Genomic DNA, 18011 nt, shown 5'->3' with positions numbered 1-18011 from the left:
TTTAATGATTATTCAGATTTCAAAACTTTAAATGATTTGAAACCTTTATACTTTACATTACTTTATCTTAACTCACTACCCATTTTGTCAATTCAACAAACCTTGTAACCACCATAATAAATACAAAATAAATCTAAATTACTTTTTTCTCTTTCTGGAATGATGGCAAACTGTAATAGGAAAACACAACTGATTATCCTAAATGAAACAATTTTCAACATTTAAATAAACAAATGCGATTACATTTGTTTATCCTAAATAGCTTCAATCTCATAATGGTTCACATCTATTTATATTTAACTGTATTGTTTTAATGCCTTTTCAACTAAGTCTAATTAAAAATTCCACCACTTAAGTTGTAAATTTCTTGCTGAATGTGCACCTTATCTTGCACTGAATTACATAATGCACAACCTGCTGGCAAGCATACCATGAGAAAAATTATTATTATTATTTTTCAGTTATCTCATCTAATCTAATGGGTATCTAATTTTAACATTAGTTCTGTAAAAATAAATAAATAAAGAATACACGTGAAACCCCAAAAATATAGTACATTAATATCTAATAACTGGCCCATTTATTTTTTCTTCTGTCAAATGTCGATGAAACTTGACTTATTTTTTTATACTAATTTTATTATTACAGTAAATAATGTTTTTACTGAATTAAATATTGCACTTAGAAAGAGCAAATAAATAACATGCCAAAGCAAATAATATCCTATAAATACCATAATTCTAATGGCTCATTAAGTTGATTTCTAGGAGAATAAATTTGAATCTGAATGAGAAAATAGAAATCGTCCTTTAAAAAAACACTAATATAAATGTTATTTACAAGGTTAAAACACTGGCTTTCTATTGGTTATAAATAATATAGCATAAAACATTAGGGTGACCTACTAGCAATTTGTGAGAGATGATGTGAGACATGGGTGTGATTTTGTATTTAATGACTCTGTAAACAAAAACAGATTAAAGGCTATAAAAATTATATTTTGCCTGAGTAACATTTATAACATAATAAATAATTTATGTTAAATATCATGTTCCTTGGAGGAGTGGCAAAAAAAATTAGAGAAGAGGGAAGACTTTGACAGCTAATGTTACAATTTTCATACTAAGGGAGAATAAGAGTTTTTAAATATATTTCCTTATACAATCAAGAACATAAAAGTTAACAAAATATGGTCTACAGATCACATTTTGATAAGTTTATTTGTATACAATGATAATAAAGTAGTTTACATTTTGAGTGTGAATCTTTAAAAGACCGTGAAAGCGCATTTTGACTCACCCATTGAAAAAGTTAACTTTGTTGTATACCATACTAAAAGTATTTATACTGTAGTTTAGTGAATGGATTATGATTATAATGTTTTGTAACTCAACACAAGACATTTTTTATGCAGTTACATATAACACACAATGTAAAATTACTTCATATTGCATGAAGTAACATTTTCATTTCAATTCTGAATTATGACAACTGAACTGAAGTTACAGTGACATTTGGGAAAGCAAGTCGTTCTCCATGTTTTCTTATTTTAGTCAATGAATAAATTTCACAATTATTTCACCTGTCTTCCCTATCTTCCATTTTCACAAAGTTGTTTTCATCTTTATTTATGTCAAGAATATAAAGATTAATTATTAATTTGTCCATTGTTTTAATTGTCTTTCATCAGAATATAAAATGAACATTTACATTTCTTGGCTTCTGGTTCACTTTCTTTGTGAACTGTGAACAAAGAACTGTGGTAATAAAACCAATATTAAACAGAGATGGAAAGTTAAATGAGAAAAACTTAATAGATAATAATCATCTCAATAATTTCTCAAATATAGACCTATATTTTGGGATGGACTAAAGTTTAAATTATTTATAAATACATTGTTTACAGATGGTACTCCACAGATTTGTGTAAAAAGGAAGTTGAAACATTTCTAACTTTTCTTTGAAAATTACATTTAACAAATGTTAAAAAAAGAAAAAACAGCATTTCTCAAACATTTTAGAATTAAAATGTATTGAAATTGATAACTAGTGTGAGATTTAATAATAGTTTATACACAATTTTTCTTATTAAAGTGAAAAATATTTTACTAATATCTACCCAAAATTCACACTTATCTTAATACATTACAAATGTAATTTAATGTTAAAGAAACACCACTTACATTGCCAAAATCAATATAAAAGACATGAACAATGTTTCCAGCCACTTTCTCTATACGAGCTCGATACCACTGATCATCTACAAACTTGGAAGCACATAGGACACCTTTCCTGGGTGTAAAGGAACCAGGGAGAGGAGGATTGGAAGCCAATTCCTCTCGCAGCTTACTCATCATTTCCTCAAGCTGTGGACCTAAAGTGTTACGAGTTTTAACATTAAAAGGGTTTTTTTACCTAAAACACCCCAAAAAACAGCAATTCTACATAAGAAACAAATTTCTGTTTAAACAGTAATGTTCATAGATTATACCTTCTACAATTAGGGTGAAGCTCCACTCTAAACAACTATCGAAAATAAAAATGAACAAGTTAATTATTGCATCATTAATAATGTCTATAACAATAAAATAGCAGTAGACAAACTAGTGTTTTTCTTTTAACCATAAAAAAATGAAAACATAGATGTTTGTTTTTATCACTAGATTCTTTGAACATAACAAGCAGAGTCATACTCAGGGGTGTAAGTGTAGCCAAAGTGCACTGGAGCACCATTCAACTACCTGCAATTTGAGATGGATCCCACTTTAGAAGATAAAAATATGCATACAAAAAATAATTTATTCAGTTTTTGCCCAGAGAGTCAGAGAACACTCTAGCTTTTATGATCCTTTGTGTCTATTGATAGAGCTCTAACAGACTACCTAGAACTCATACGTTGCTACTTTCCTTCAGGAGTTGGCATCAGGCACCATGTGACTACTTTGGTTATTGAAACACTTTATAAAATGCATATGGTAATTATATTGCATGTTTAAAATGTCAGGATAAATCAAGGAAGGAGCATACCTTCTTCCACGTGTTGAGCATAGAATTTTAGATTTGATTGGACTTCAGTGATGATGACAGATCTGTAACTGATCTTTCTCTCAACATTATCTTCCTTTTTCTCTTCCTCTTTTGGTTCCTCAAATCCTGTCCATATCTTATAAGAAACAAAACCACATTTGTTTCAAACTTTCTTTACAATTTTTTTCAAATACATAAATTTCTGGATTGATGAAGCATCTCATATCTTCCAAGATAAAATATTACCCCTTCCCCCATAATAAATTTGTACAGAGCTAAATGATACTGCAAACACTTGTGTTCAATACGTGAATTTTATATTACATCCAATTTTACATTTTTAACTAGTTTACTTGTATGAAAAAGTTTAGGTGGGGATGTCCTTAGCATCCACCCTCCCTTCTCTGTTTTAACCAAATAACCTTCTAAATTGTGAATTACCAAAATTCCAAATCAGCATCTACAACCATGAATATCTTTAGTACACAATTTTTGTCTGATCAGTTTATTGTAACACTCCAATTCACTTGTTAGTTGGCATCAGGAGTCGATGGTGGACACAGCATAATCATTATAATGAAATCACAGTTCACATTTCATTAGCTCTATAATTTTTATAGAGGAGTGGAACAATAGAACTCTGAAAGGTGGTGCTTTAGAATATTCTGCTCTTTACAGCTCAAAATAATTTTTTTCAGATTATGTATGATTTCCACTTAACTAATTCTATACAGTTTCTCCATTTAAATGTAAAAAATTTGGAGAAGTCATTTATTTAAAAAAACTGTTGCACTAAATATTTTCTGGTTTACACAGCAATGGTGTAGCATAGTATTCATAGATTATTTGCACTAGACTTATTAAAGTCAGAGTAATCATTTGGTTAAAGTAACTGTTTAATCAAGTACTAAATATCAATAAATGAAATTTTCTATCAATATAAATCCTCCCAAGTTTGAGAAGCTAAGAGAATTATTTTAAGGCTCTTAATGGCATAGTTAGAAAGCCAGTTACATAATAGTTATGTGACATTGTTTGCTTTATTACTGTCATCATTTTGTGTTTTAGCTGCACTATTTAAATAAATAAAAATTCTTGCCATAATTATACAAAGTAGGCTTAATTATCATTACTCATTAAGAGCACAAACATGTTCACCAAGCAACATGCAACTAATATGGTAGGATTATTAGTTTAGATGTGATTCAAAAGGAAATGAAACATTACAGTTAAGTATAAATAAATGTGTACTGTTAAGAGCTTGAACATAAACAACAGTATTTTCCTGTTGAAAAAGTCTGCAGTCATTCTAGAAAAAGTAAAAGGTAATTTAGATTTATATCATATTTGTTATAAAGTTCTTCAAATCGACCAAATTGGTAGATGAAAGAACAGAAAAGATGTAAAGTTTCACTGGTTATTTATGCAAGCAAAATTTGAAAATTTCAGAAGAAAAGCATTTTTAATCTTAACATAAAAATCACTTTGTATTTGGTAATAAATCTTTAGCAATAAATACCTAATAAAAATCTGATTTTTTGTGTACAAAAGACTTATAATGATTACTAAAAGCTTGCCAGATTCGATAACTATACACAAAGTTGCAGTATGAAAACTGATGGTTACAAGGGCGGTCAGTCACAATGACAGACCTGCATAAGGAAAGAGTTAAAGAAACCAAGTGTCAACATAGATTTATTTTAAATTGTATATCTGTTGCTCTGTTTATTTTAAATTATCTATTATGTTTTCCCTCCATATCAAAATGTCAGTGCACAACCTGGCAAGATGTTGACAGTTAGTGTTAGGTTCATGATAATGGGTACACAATCAATTTCATGTATTCTACCTGTACACAAACATTAACTGTAGGAAACAAGTGGCCTATATGTATGTATACAATAAGTTTCATGTATTCTACCTGTACACCAACAATAGCTGTAGGAAATAAGTGATCTGTATGTATGTATACAGTCAGTTTCATGTAGTCTATCTGTACACCAACATTAGCTGTAGTAGGAAACAAGTGGCCTGTATGTATGTATTCATACATGCTCACAGAATTACATTAGTTGCTCTGATGCATATAAAGATATGCCACATTAAAGAATACTGAAAACTTGAGACTTGTTAGTAACATGCCTGGAAAAACCCAAACATAGCAGTATTACTGTATGTTAGATAATGTTTATGTTTTAAGGAAATGTTAATTTAAAACAAATGTTAAAAGAGATAATTTTATTTCATTTTAAAGTCATCATTCTTAGGAATAAACAGTCGCTGATCATGTGAAAATAGCTGTGTAAAAACGTACATACACCTAGAGGTGCTTGTTACTGATAAAAAATAAACAGTAAGCAGCACACATTGACAGAATATGTCACTGTCACAAATAAAAACTCCGAGTTGATTAAAAAGTTAAAAATAAGCAGTGACTAATGATCTGTGAGGGTAATTATTTCAAAACTGAAACCTACTTTTAACCAATGGAATTTGTTTCTACATTTTTCTTCAAGGTAGCCTTATATCACACTGGTGTTATTTCAACATATTTAATACACATAAGAACTAAATTTTCTTAAGATTACAGTTTTGAAAATTCCTTAACTAATTTTACAACAAAATCAACAAAGATTAGAAAAAACTCCAACATCATGAAAAGAATTAGCCTGAGATGTGGAATGAGTTTCAACAGCATTTTTACCATAACAAACATTTCTCAATTTTCCATTTGTATATATATGAAAGAAAAAAAGTATTTGCAAAAATTGACATAAACTTTCATGCTCAAATGTTTCAGATAGTATTTATCATGTGGCTAAAAACCCTGAACAATAAGGTACAGTTACAAAGAAAGTGTTCATACCCCTGCATCCCGAGTAGTTTTTTGCTCAAAACTTTAAAAGTATCATGATTAGGATAATGAAAGTAGAGTATATTATAAATATTATACTAAAACACATCTACATAAATTTTTATGTAAATTGAACGACAAATAAACTGTTTATAAACAAATAACCACACAAAGGAGGGGCAGAAAGTAATTGTGCATCAACTTTAATGGTAACTTGTGTTGCATTTCAGGTGAATTACTTGGTGCAATCTCTCCTCATAGCCCTCCATGATCGTTTGACAGTACAGAAGGCCTCCAACTCTTGCAAGTTTTTCGGATGATGCCGATGAACCCTGGTCTTCAACTCATGCCAAACGTTTTCAATTGAGTTGAGATCAGGTGACTGCGATGGCCTCTCCAGAACACTTATATGGTTCCTCTGCAACCAGGATTGCACATATTTCAATGTGTGCTTAGGGTCATTGTTGTCCTGGAAGATCCAACAATGCCCAAGCCACAAGTTCCCGAGCATCATTCTTGATATATAATATATCAACGTACTCTTCTTTTTTCATGATTCCGTTGACGCGGTGAAGGCTGCCTACACCAGAAGAGCTGAAGGAACCCCATAGTATGATCGAGTCACCTCCGTGTTTAACAGTAGGGACAGTGTTCTTTGGAAGATTTTGTTCCCCCTTCTTACGGAAAATATTGCGAACATTAATGTAGCCGAAAAGCTCTATTTCAGTCTTGTCTGACCAAAGAATACTCTTCCAATAGGTAAATGGTTTATCTAAATGCTTTCTCGCATACCTCAATCGTGCTTCTAAATGAACAGGCTTTAAATAAAGAGTTCTATGAGGACAGCATGCTTTGAACCCAAAAGAGCGTAACATGTTCATAACTGTAGAGATGCTTACTTCAACCCCAGTTACCCTTACCAGTTTCTGTATATCATTACGTGTTAAACGAGGGTTTCTACTAACTTCTCTGAGAACCTTCCTCTTGGTTCTCTCTGGAATTTTTTGAGAGGCGTCTGGAATGAAGGAGGTTAGCAGTTGATCCTGTAAGCTTAAACTTGGCAATTATGCTTTGAACAGTAGATTTCAGCGCATTAAGTTGTGTAGCAATACCTGAAAGAGACTTGTATTTTACAATAATTCGTTTTTTTAAATCACTGGACAGTTGTTTCCTGTTCTCCATGATGACCAAGCAGATAATGACAAAGATGGTGCTAAATTACCAGAAGTACATTTTTTGCAGGCTAAATTTCAATAATTATGAACCCAGTGTCTAGTTCTGGAATGGTATAATGTAGTTTATTCACCAAACTAAACAAAATCTTTATGGGAAAATCAGTTTTTTTCACACATTCTGAAATGTATGAACACTTTCTGCTCCTCCTATTTTTGGTTATTTGTTTATAAACAGTTTATTTGCCATTCAATTTACATAAAAATTTATGTAGATGTGTGTTAGTATAATATTTATAATATACTCTACTTTCATTATCCTATTCATGATACTTTTTAAGTTTTGAGCAAAAAACTACTCGGGATGCAGGGGTACGAACACTTTCTGTTGTAACTGTACATGTTTATCATGTGGCTAAAAAACCTGAACACTGTACAATAAGGTACATACCTTATCTCCTCTCTTTTTTGCTGAATTTTCAGCTATCTGCAGTGCACTGTAGTGCGGGCTACGCTCAGCTGTAAAGTGGACAGATGCAAGTCCTTCTTGAACTAATGCTATAGATAAGTTGATGTTATCAATCCACATCCAGCCAATGAAATTTCCAGCTTTATCCATGGTTTCAACTTCAATTTCCACCTGTGATAAAAGATGAAGAAAATCTGTCAATAAGCCCAACTAACAGTAGCAGAAAATAAACACAAAACTCTTGGATTAAAACCATAAAGAAAAAAGGACATTATCTTCAGTATTTCAGACACTCTAGCACTTTTGAATACAGAAGCCATAAACCTTACTACAATAGTTACTACAGTTTCATTAACAGTCCAATGGAGGTACATCATATACCATACAGTGGAATGGTATATTAATACTTTTCACTTTCATAAAGTTTAGTATCCATATTTTTAGTAAAATATTTTTAATAAACTAAAATAAAGATTTGCCCATAAACATACTGAGTATTTATTTTGAATCGTCTGTGTACAAAGTGATTTTCATGTTATGATTAAAAATACTTTTCTCCATCACAAAAATCATAAATTTCACTTGTGTAATTTCTAAGACCTCCTAAACACATTTCAGATGTTTGTTTTCAGTAAAACTTTATATTTTATCTGTTATTTTCTCCACCCTACCTCTATACAAGGGTGGTCAATTTGACTTACCTTTATCCTCCTCCAACGAAATAAGTCTAAATTACCCTCCATTTCTTTCCAGATTGACGTCAAATGTAACATGAAACCATGTTTATCCTAATTAGCTTAAATTACGCTACCCACTTACATTACCCAACAGCTACTCCAAGCTTTTTGCATGCATGCCTTGTGAAACATTATTATTGTTTATTTTACTTAATCTAACCTTAACTAACTGAAGAGATGCCAATTTTTACACTGTTATTACTTTCATAACAATAAATAGAGAGTACACATAAAAAAACGAAATAAAATACTTACACAAAGTATTTTTTTTTTTGCTCCAGACTATCACATAATGTTTACCCTATTTTTTTTAACAGTAGTAGTGCATTAAATAATCCACTAAAGAACACAAACTAATAACATGGAAGAAGCAGATAATTTCATCTGACAATCACAATTTTCCTGTCTTTCTAACTATATGACAAGAGTTGTTACAAATGCATCCAAGCTAGGCACTGTGATTCCTGTTGGAACCCAAGTTGATTTGCAAGTAAAATTGACTACTCTGTGTTCAGAACACAATGTTATACAAGTCATTATTTGATAGATGAAAACCTTGACTTTCCATTGGTCATAGGTAATATATAATTAAATGTTAGTAATAAATTCAGAAAGAGAGGATGTGACAGGATTTTCTACTTGACAGCTCTGTAACCATAAGCAATTTAAGGATATAAAAATTATTGTTTGCCTGAACAATGATGATTTTATAGTGAATAATTTACATTTAATTTTATAGTTTCTTGAGGGAAGGGAGGTAAAATAGAGATGAGGAATTACCTATAAAAATGTGTAACGTGTCACACTAGTAGAAATTCAAGATTAAAAAAAATATTACCTTATGCAATTAAAAACACAAAACTTGTATACTATTAAAAGATGGGTTATTAGCCAAAATGTTATGCAATACTAATGGGTATAACATCAACAAGGATACCTGGAGCAAGCAGGTTAACTAGAGCTTCTACATATTCAGAAATAAATATTAATAAATTTATTAGCATAATTTCAAGACATCCTATATAATTCATGTATACACTTACACACACTGAAGAATCTTCAACCCATTAGTGAAAATTACGCTTAACACCTTTTTCTTTTCTAAAATCGAAAGATACTTGTAAGACTACAAGCTTTTTTCACTAGACGAATTGGGCCTTTGTTTATCTCCCTCTTTTTGGCTAATAATCAAAACACAAAGCTGTCTCTTTTTTTCTGCTGTGTTTCAGTAAGACTAAATTGTATTTGCCTGATTATGTCAAAAATGATTTGAAGTTATTTGTGCAAGTACTTTCTCCACATTTTTCTATTAAAGTATGTTAGGTATAAAACCTAAACTTCTAGGCAAAGATTTGTGTTTAAAGCCATACAGTAGAATTAAAATATTCTTTCTTTAATGTTGGTCAAGATTAAACTGACTGCCTACTTAATGTGTGTATGTGGGGTTGAGTACATAATATTAAAACAATTTTAAATAAGCAAATAATAAACTATGGTGGAAGAGAAGATATCAGAACTAATTTAACATTTTTTAGCACGTCCCTCATAGAAAATTGATTGCTTTTGGGAAGGGGAGGTAACAACTTTTTTCTACACAAAATAATCATACAATCATATCATACAGATATGTACAGGTTACACTTAATGACAATGTGAAACAAAGGAACATGGGTCAACTTGGGCCACCAGGAAAATTCACAAATACAAAAGTCAATGGATTGGTTGATTGATTTAGTACTATATGGCACAAAGAAGCTAGGCTATCTGCACCAAACATCCAGTAAAAAGTTAAAAGTAAATTTAGCAAAATTCATAAAAGGAAATTAAAGTAAAACAAAAATTAAAAAAAAAATACATAAATAGCATAAAACCAATATTTACATCTCGCCTACAATATTAAGAGAAAAACTACAGTAATACAAGTTGTAAGGGACTTTCTGTAGCATAACTGTAATTATCATAACTCACCAGGAAAACTAACAGTTAAGTACAAAAACCACCGTCAGTCACCTGAAGTTGGCATTTCCAGTCCTGGTTCCGAGTTATTTGATGTTATGGCCATTTTCAACAAGGAAAGTAATAAAAAGGTTTTCAAGACGTGTAGCAAAATTATAATAATAACTCATCAGGATGACTAACGGGTAGTTCAAACAGCAGTGTTAGTCACCTGAAGTTGGCCTTTCCAGTCCTGGATGTCGAGTTATTTAATGTTATGGCCAGTTTCTAATTTCAAATCGAACTAGATGAACTGTGGTTTTTAAAACTAAAAATATTATCAAGGTGGACCATCACCAATAACACTGTCTAATGTTATGGACCAACCTTGGGACAGAACATGTTTAAAATGGCACCATTGTTGAGAGTCGTAACGATGGCAAGAAAGTTAAACGTGGCATATTAAGATTTGAGTGTTACACAAACTACACACTGGTGCATCAGTTCCAAATAAAAGAAAACAATGAGTTAAAAAACTGTGATCAATGCATAGTCTAGTTAGAACAACTTTCTCTTTCTGATCCTTACGGAAGCAAGATGGCCAAAGTCCAACATAGGGTTTTATTTGGAAAAGCTTGTTTTTGCATTGCTCACTCCAAGTCAACTGCCAGCTGGCATGGAGGCGAGCCTTGAATACAAGACTATAGTCCATGTATGGGACAGGAGCAAAGATGATAGTGCAAGAGCAGATAGACTCAGCTGCAGTGTCGGCTAGCTTGTTCCCGCAAATACCAATGTGGGCCGGTATCCAGAAAAACTGGATAGAAGATGTTAAAGAGAAATGGGCCAGTTGGCTTTGAATATTGGCGATAACAGGGTGTGAATCAACGTGAAGTGATTCCAGGGTCAGTATAGAAAAGTCAATGGACAAAAACAATAAAAAACATCCACGTGCCTTACGTAACAGTATGCAACATAAAACAAAAGTGTATGGGAAAATTACATATACACAAGTTGCATCTATGATGTATCTGATCAACTATCACATACCTTAGATAGAAAATAAAATGAAATAAGTATTCATTCTCTCCTACACAAAGATATACTAGTCAACAGATACACTGCTTATGTTCAAAAAGCTCCTGATCATTTTAAAACATTAGATGCCTTATGAAAAGCTTGCAGGGCAAGACAAGGCTTTTTGATATAGTGGAGGGGACATGTAAGATGCACATTTGTCAGACAGAGTATATTCCTGGATTGTTAACACTGGCTGTGACAGTCTATTTGAATGGGCTATGCATCTAAAACATGGTTCTCAGCATGGAAAAAAAGTAATGGTCCTTACAGAGGGAACCAAAGCATGTTTTTGATCATGATATGGCTGATAAGTACTCTAAACTTTCAGTACCTGAAAATCCACAAGAGTACAATCTTACATCAGTTTCTTAGATAAAGAACTATGTGACCCAACTGTTTGCTAAGCTAAGATAAAGAGCTATGTGACCCAACTGTTTGCTAAGGGGCAGCAGTAAACATTATTGATCAGTTGACAGAATAGCACTACACAACAAAGTACATGTTCCATGAACAGTGCAGGATTAAATGGAGAATTGTTTACCCGTGATAAAACTGCAACCAGTAATATAGCAACAAACTTTGAACTTTGCAGTGATATCACAATACTGCCAAAGCTAGTGAAAGTAGTAACACTATTAACATGTCAACATTCAGGATTAGACACTGAGATATAGCTAAGGTATACAAGGGTTATCTATTTGACTGTTTCACTGTATTTATATCACCCAAACTTACTAGCTTTGTCCATTAGTATTGGATGATGGATATTAGGTACTGCTAACTGGATTAATTATCATTCTTATGACTAACCTACACCTTAAAGTATAGGAAACATTTTGTAGTAACCAAACCATAGATTTAACTTTGGCTCATCAGTACTAAAGTTCAGAGCTACACCATGGAGACAACTTGCATTACCATTTCATATAGCTTTTGGGAAACCTTCGTTTCAGAGGAAGTCATCTGGCTGAAAGCATAACCATCCAATACCAAAATACATTTGCAACAAACTAGCAACTTTACTCACAAGTTTCACGTTTCATAATGCGATTGGTAAACTTCCTACTTTTTGTTTATTTATTTTACCAGTACAGTTGCTGTATAACTTATATTTAATATTTGGGATATTTTCCATTTCTGGAAAAATAAACTCTGATTTTTAAAACATTTCCAATAATGTTTTTCCATTATAGAAGTACTTCAAAATACAACATAACACTACAGTAAAATTATCAAAAAATATATATGTGTTGTACAAAATAAATATGCATATTATACAAATATGATATGCTTTAGGGAAAAAATCTGACTCTCCTCTCTCTATCCTCTTTCTTTTTCTTTTATTGGGAAGAAATTTTTTCTTTTCTGGTAATGGAGTGGGTGAATTTATCTCTAAACTGCAGAGTGGTTCAGAAATTTAATAATTTTACTTCATTTTTTAGCAGGCCTGTTTAATTCACTGAATTATTTGAAAACAGTGAAGTCAAACACAACATTCCAAACAACTACATCATTTAATATGTGCAATTCTAGGCACTAAAAGAAATTCTTTCACTCTAAACAAATTATGTCTTGAAAATCAATCATCTCAAACTCAATAAACTTAAAATATAAAAAAAAAAAAAATTGCTGTTTGCTGGAACTAATGAATGTGTGTTATAATAATCCATTAATAAAGTATGAATACAAATATATTTATAAATATACAACATCACTACAATTACTTACATTTTACAACTAATACAATGATTTTATCAATGTAACTTAGGTGAATTTATTCCAACTCCTTTATTATTACTCAATAACAAAGAGGGGGACATAATATAGTTTGGCCATTGGACAGTGGATAAGTTTATGCATATGTGATATTAGTCATATTACATATCTAAAAGAGATGAACATCAAACTGAAAGCAATGAAAATTTGTTAAAAGTCGAAAATATTCCAAAAATTCTCGTAACTTTTGCAAGCACGTATATAAAATCTATCATGATGTGAAGTTAAATATATTTATGAAATATGCAAAATTTAAAATATGTTTTCCTCTGCTTGCTGACAGCTTTGAGCATACCTCAGTAGTTAACTCCCAATTTACCTCTCTTTGGTGACACAGTTCCTTAGTAAACTTATGAGCTTCTTCTCCCCATGGTTCTCCTTCTAACATGCCACCTCCTGGACCTGGTCTCGGACCACGTGGACAGCTGATTCCTGAATAACAGAGATCTTTTTAATATTCAATAAACTAGATCCAGAAATATAATATGGTAATTAGTGATGATGATAAAACCTGACACTTGATGCACTTTTATGATACAGGTGTGTGTCTGGGCAGTGGTGTAACTCTAAAAAAGTCACAAGGTAAAAACAATTTTATCATATGAATGCTCAGATTATTTCGTTTTTTTTTTGTAATATATTTGTAAACAAAGCTCACTTTCATCCTTATTTATTATTAAAAACAATAAAATTTAACTATTAAAATTCCACTATTTGTTTAAAATTTCCAAACTTCTACAGCTGAAAAAGTTAAAAACACATGGTTTGAAAGCTTTTCAAAACAGATGTAAACAGCTACTAGGAGTACACAAGTAACTTTTATGAATAAAATAGTAAGGAAAATACCATCTACTAATATTAATAATATGCAAGATATTATATTGTAACAACTGGGCTAGCTAAAATATGGCATAAAAATATGTATACTTGTTGGAATGAAATATATATTGAAAAATAACGTGGCTGTACAAAGAGACAAGATATTGTCTTATATTTGAGACTATTATTTTCTGAAATGAACAAGAGAAGAACAAAAGAGAAGTACACCAAGAAGTCCAAAGTCTCCAAAAGTGGCTTATTCTGTAGAACCAATACGTACATAAAGTTGCTTTCACATCAACAGTTATTGGTGTGTTATCACATCATAGTTTTTATTTACAATACAAGAAAATCAAATTCAGATTCAAAACATTCAACAGATTAAATTTTATGTTTGAAGTGTCTGTATGTCAGATGGTCACACAGCAGCTATGACCCAATCAAGACTTCTCCTTTTGATCAGTTGCAATGACATTCTAGCTTAACACATCTCCCTCAGTTAGAGACACCTTAGATGTAGGAATCTGATGTAAAAACAAAAAACTGCAATTTACCTTATTTCACTAAAATTTATATAAGGTGTACAATGTAATATTATGATTTACAGTTTCTAAATAGGACAATATATGACTAAATTTTGACTGACCACATAATTAACAGAAACCCCACAGTTAATGACAGTATTTCTTGTTTAATCAACAGGTCCAATATGTGTACCTCCTCCTCTTATGTTCATTGTTGCATCTGCTTTGTCAGATCAAAGCCTAACAGATTTTCAGCAAATAATTCCAAGTCCCACTGACCATGGCTGGAACTTTGTTACACTTTGATATGTCATCACCAGCCACCATTATTCCCTTCATTACTCAAGTGTGCAAAGATTCAAGCTGTTCAAGTTGCAACTTGCAGATGCCTTTGTGACAGCTCTTAATGAGACATATCTGTCTATGAAGCCCAAAGATGATGTGATGGCACTCAAAAACAGGTTTGGTGTTGAGAAGGACAAAAGTAGCAGTAGCCTTCCACTATATTGGACTATCAAAAACAAGGTTTTCAACCTCAAACAGGCATTCAAGAAAGGCAACATGAATATATTTGAGAATAAAAATAATAAATTTTTTGTAAATGCCTGTTGCTGGTAAGGTAGTAAAACCACTAACCCCATCTCTCTTTGACTATCTAACTCCTGAACGATCATGTAGATTACATATTTTGAAGTAAAATATTTCTAACTTTCAAACAAAATGATGCTCAAGTTAAAATTGTCAGTTACTTTCACTTCAAAATTCAGACTTTGAATATGATATTGTTATTAATGTCACTAGAAAATCCTTTTCAACTGTACACATTTCCTTCATCTATCTTCAGTAACTAGAAAATAATTCATTACCTTCACAATGTTCAAAATTTTGTACTTACTAGTCATACAATATTAATATTCAGACTAAATTTGTATCTTCAGTTTTGTAACCCTATGCATAATGGCTCACCAATACATTTATGGGTGAATTTAATGGGCATTACTGTATTGCAGTTCAAATTTACCTCCTAATAAGAATGTAATGAGACAGTTTTCCCTTGAAACAAAGATACGCAACCTTGATCCACTTGCCACAAATTCAACCACTCCTTCCATCCTGCCAGCTCGTTGTAAGAATGGAAAAAACTGTTTAGACTTTGACAAATCCTAAAAAAACAAAAACTAAGGTACATATGGAATAACTGCTGTAATTTTGTACTTTGAACATTTCAGTATCTTTGATATAGCAAGAAACAGAAAAAAAACAATTAAAGAAATTTAATTATATTTTATTTTAAAATTATACTGATCAGAACTTACTACCTATCATAATTTTCTATTCAGTTAAATACAAAACAAACTTACCACAAATGAATTATAAAGGTACATGACCAAATTCAGACAAATAAAATTTATAACTGTAGAAGACACAATGTACACTAACAAACTATGTTAAGTTGTCAAAAAACATTTTTATTTGAAAAAATTTATCATGAATGCAGGAAAAACTGACAGATAAAATAGTATTGTAAAGTAGTTGCTTCATCAATCTATTTAGCAAAAATTATGATAAAACATTACCCCAGACAAGTCTACTACACGGTGAACTGGCATGTCCTTTTTACTATGAAGCCCTTTTCCTGATTTCTGAGCTTTCATTTCAGCTGCAAGAAGTTCATCATAGTGTGTAGATCTCTGGTCATCATCCTGTCTGTACCGAACAACTGTGGCCAAGCCCTTACTGATAAGTGCTTCTGCAACATTTCTAACAAACAATATGGAAAATAAATAAGGTCAAAAGAAAAGCAAAAGCAATTTTTATTTCAAATTTATCTGGATACAAATTTTACTTATTTTGTTTGTTCATTTAGCACAAAGTTATACAATGAACAATCAGTTTTTATCATTATAAGATTATCAGATTTACTACTGAGCCACTGGAAAGCAACTTTTATTTAAACATTAAACTTAATAGCGAGAAAAAAAATGTACTTGTATATAAAACGCACAAGAGAAAAAAAAATCTTGTATTTCTAATATTCAAACATACTAGATAAAATAGCTAACAGGTTATAAAGTATTAGACAAATATACTTACTGTCCCCCAATGGTTACTGTACAGCATACTTTCTCTGGGAAAGAATTTGAAGCTGGTTGAATATAATCTTTAGAAACATTCACCTTTTTTCCAATCAGTTTCTTCCTAAGAAACTCTCGTGCCTCGTACATGTAAGGAATGTCATACAAGGGTCTAAAAGATCGGCCTTTGCTGTCTTTCTGAATTTCACTTTGTTTATCTTCAGAAAGTCTAGAAAAGATCACATATTTTACAATAAAAATTTGAAAATGAATACATATTTATGTAAAACAATTTCTTATTTTCAACAGACCAATCATATGATAAATTTTCCTACTTATGTTATAATAACATTAAGTTTATTTGTAGTTGAAAACAAAAGTGCACAAAAGGTAACAAAACTTGGTTTTTAGTGTTACAAGTCTTCAGACTTTCTGGTGAAACAACGAAAGTCAAATTACAACAACCGATAACATCTGCAAAAAAAATGCTGGGACTAATCAACTTGACTCAACCAAAAATAATAACTATTCCCTTTGTTTCTTGGTGCAAAAAATGTTAGATGCAATGACCCAAATATGTAATACTGAGATACAAAATTCAGAGAGATAAATAATTGTTTCAGTAAGTGTACAGTCATGTTACAAAGTACATATTCTCAAAACCTTTTGATAGAGGATCCATTTGATTTTTTGAAGCTTTCACTCTTTGCCCATGTCAGGCATAATAAGTTTATCACAGTTTCAGATGCAGTGGTGTTTTTTTAATTGATTGTTCAGGTTTGGTTTTGAGGTTTGAATTAAGATTGCTTCCTTTTTCCTTAATGTCTATTCATCTGTTGAAAAGTCTATTACACTGGGGAACACTTGTTCAGTAACTTTGAGTTGCATTGGATATTTTAACTGATTCTGAAGGAGTTTTAGGTGCTGATTTCAAATCTGAAATTAGTTTTTCTCTACAAGCTCTAGTTTGTATGCAATTTGAGGTTAATGAAATTGTAGAAATGTGAACTTGCGTAAACCATGTATAAGCATTTTCACGTCCATATATATAGATAGCTTCTAATATTTTGATCATTCTTCTTTTGTTTCAGATCAAACATGGCTTCCAAAAATAGCTATCATTGCAGAAACAAGCCTGATGCCTTCTGCTACATATGTGGATGCTACACACTCAATCGTCAGAGACGTAACATATCCTCGTTCGTCAAGCGTGCCTACAAGGCATATTTTGAAGTTCATCTTGGTGATCAAGACAAGCAATGGGCTCCTCATGTTGTGTGCCACAATTGTGAGGAAATGCTTCGAGACTGGACCAAAGGAAAACGCAATAGTCTGCCTTAAAAAATAAATAAAAATGTCAAATTGCATAAAATCTGTAGCTTGCAGACAAAAACCGACTTCAGATTTGAAATCAACACACTCAAATTGACTATAGAAAGGTCTTTTTTTAAATGCAACAAAATGAGTGTTCCCCAGTGTTATTTTAGTGTTCAATGTCAGATTTCTCTCTGCATTTTCTGCTTGACTGGTTGTACATTTCAGA

The 18011-nt window shown here is 31.6% G+C and overlaps 1 protein-coding gene across 1 annotated transcript in view; it reads right to left on the bottom strand.

The window, feature by feature from the left end:
• LOC143239224 (staphylococcal nuclease domain-containing protein 1-like) overlaps positions 1-18011 on the bottom strand; it is a 47488-nt gene that overhangs the window by 7008 nt on the left and 22469 nt on the right. The window contains exons 10-16 of the mRNA XM_076480117.1: positions 16488-16697; positions 15971-16154; positions 15415-15556; positions 13370-13482; positions 7505-7693; positions 3028-3163; positions 2184-2374 (exon numbers count right to left, since the gene is read on the bottom strand). Of these exons, the coding sequence (XP_076336232.1) occupies positions 2184-2374; positions 3028-3163; positions 7505-7693; positions 13370-13482; positions 15415-15556; positions 15971-16154; positions 16488-16697 (1165 nt within the window). The remainder of the gene's footprint in view (positions 1-2183; positions 2375-3027; positions 3164-7504; positions 7694-13369; positions 13483-15414; positions 15557-15970; positions 16155-16487; positions 16698-18011) is intronic.

This window comes from Tachypleus tridentatus, chromosome 13 (genome assembly GCF_004210375.1).
Source record: "Tachypleus tridentatus isolate NWPU-2018 chromosome 13, ASM421037v1, whole genome shotgun sequence".
In the NCBI taxonomy this organism is placed as follows: Eukaryota; Metazoa; Arthropoda; class Merostomata; order Xiphosura; family Limulidae; genus Tachypleus; species Tachypleus tridentatus.
This window is presented reverse-complemented; position numbering and strand designations above follow the sequence as displayed.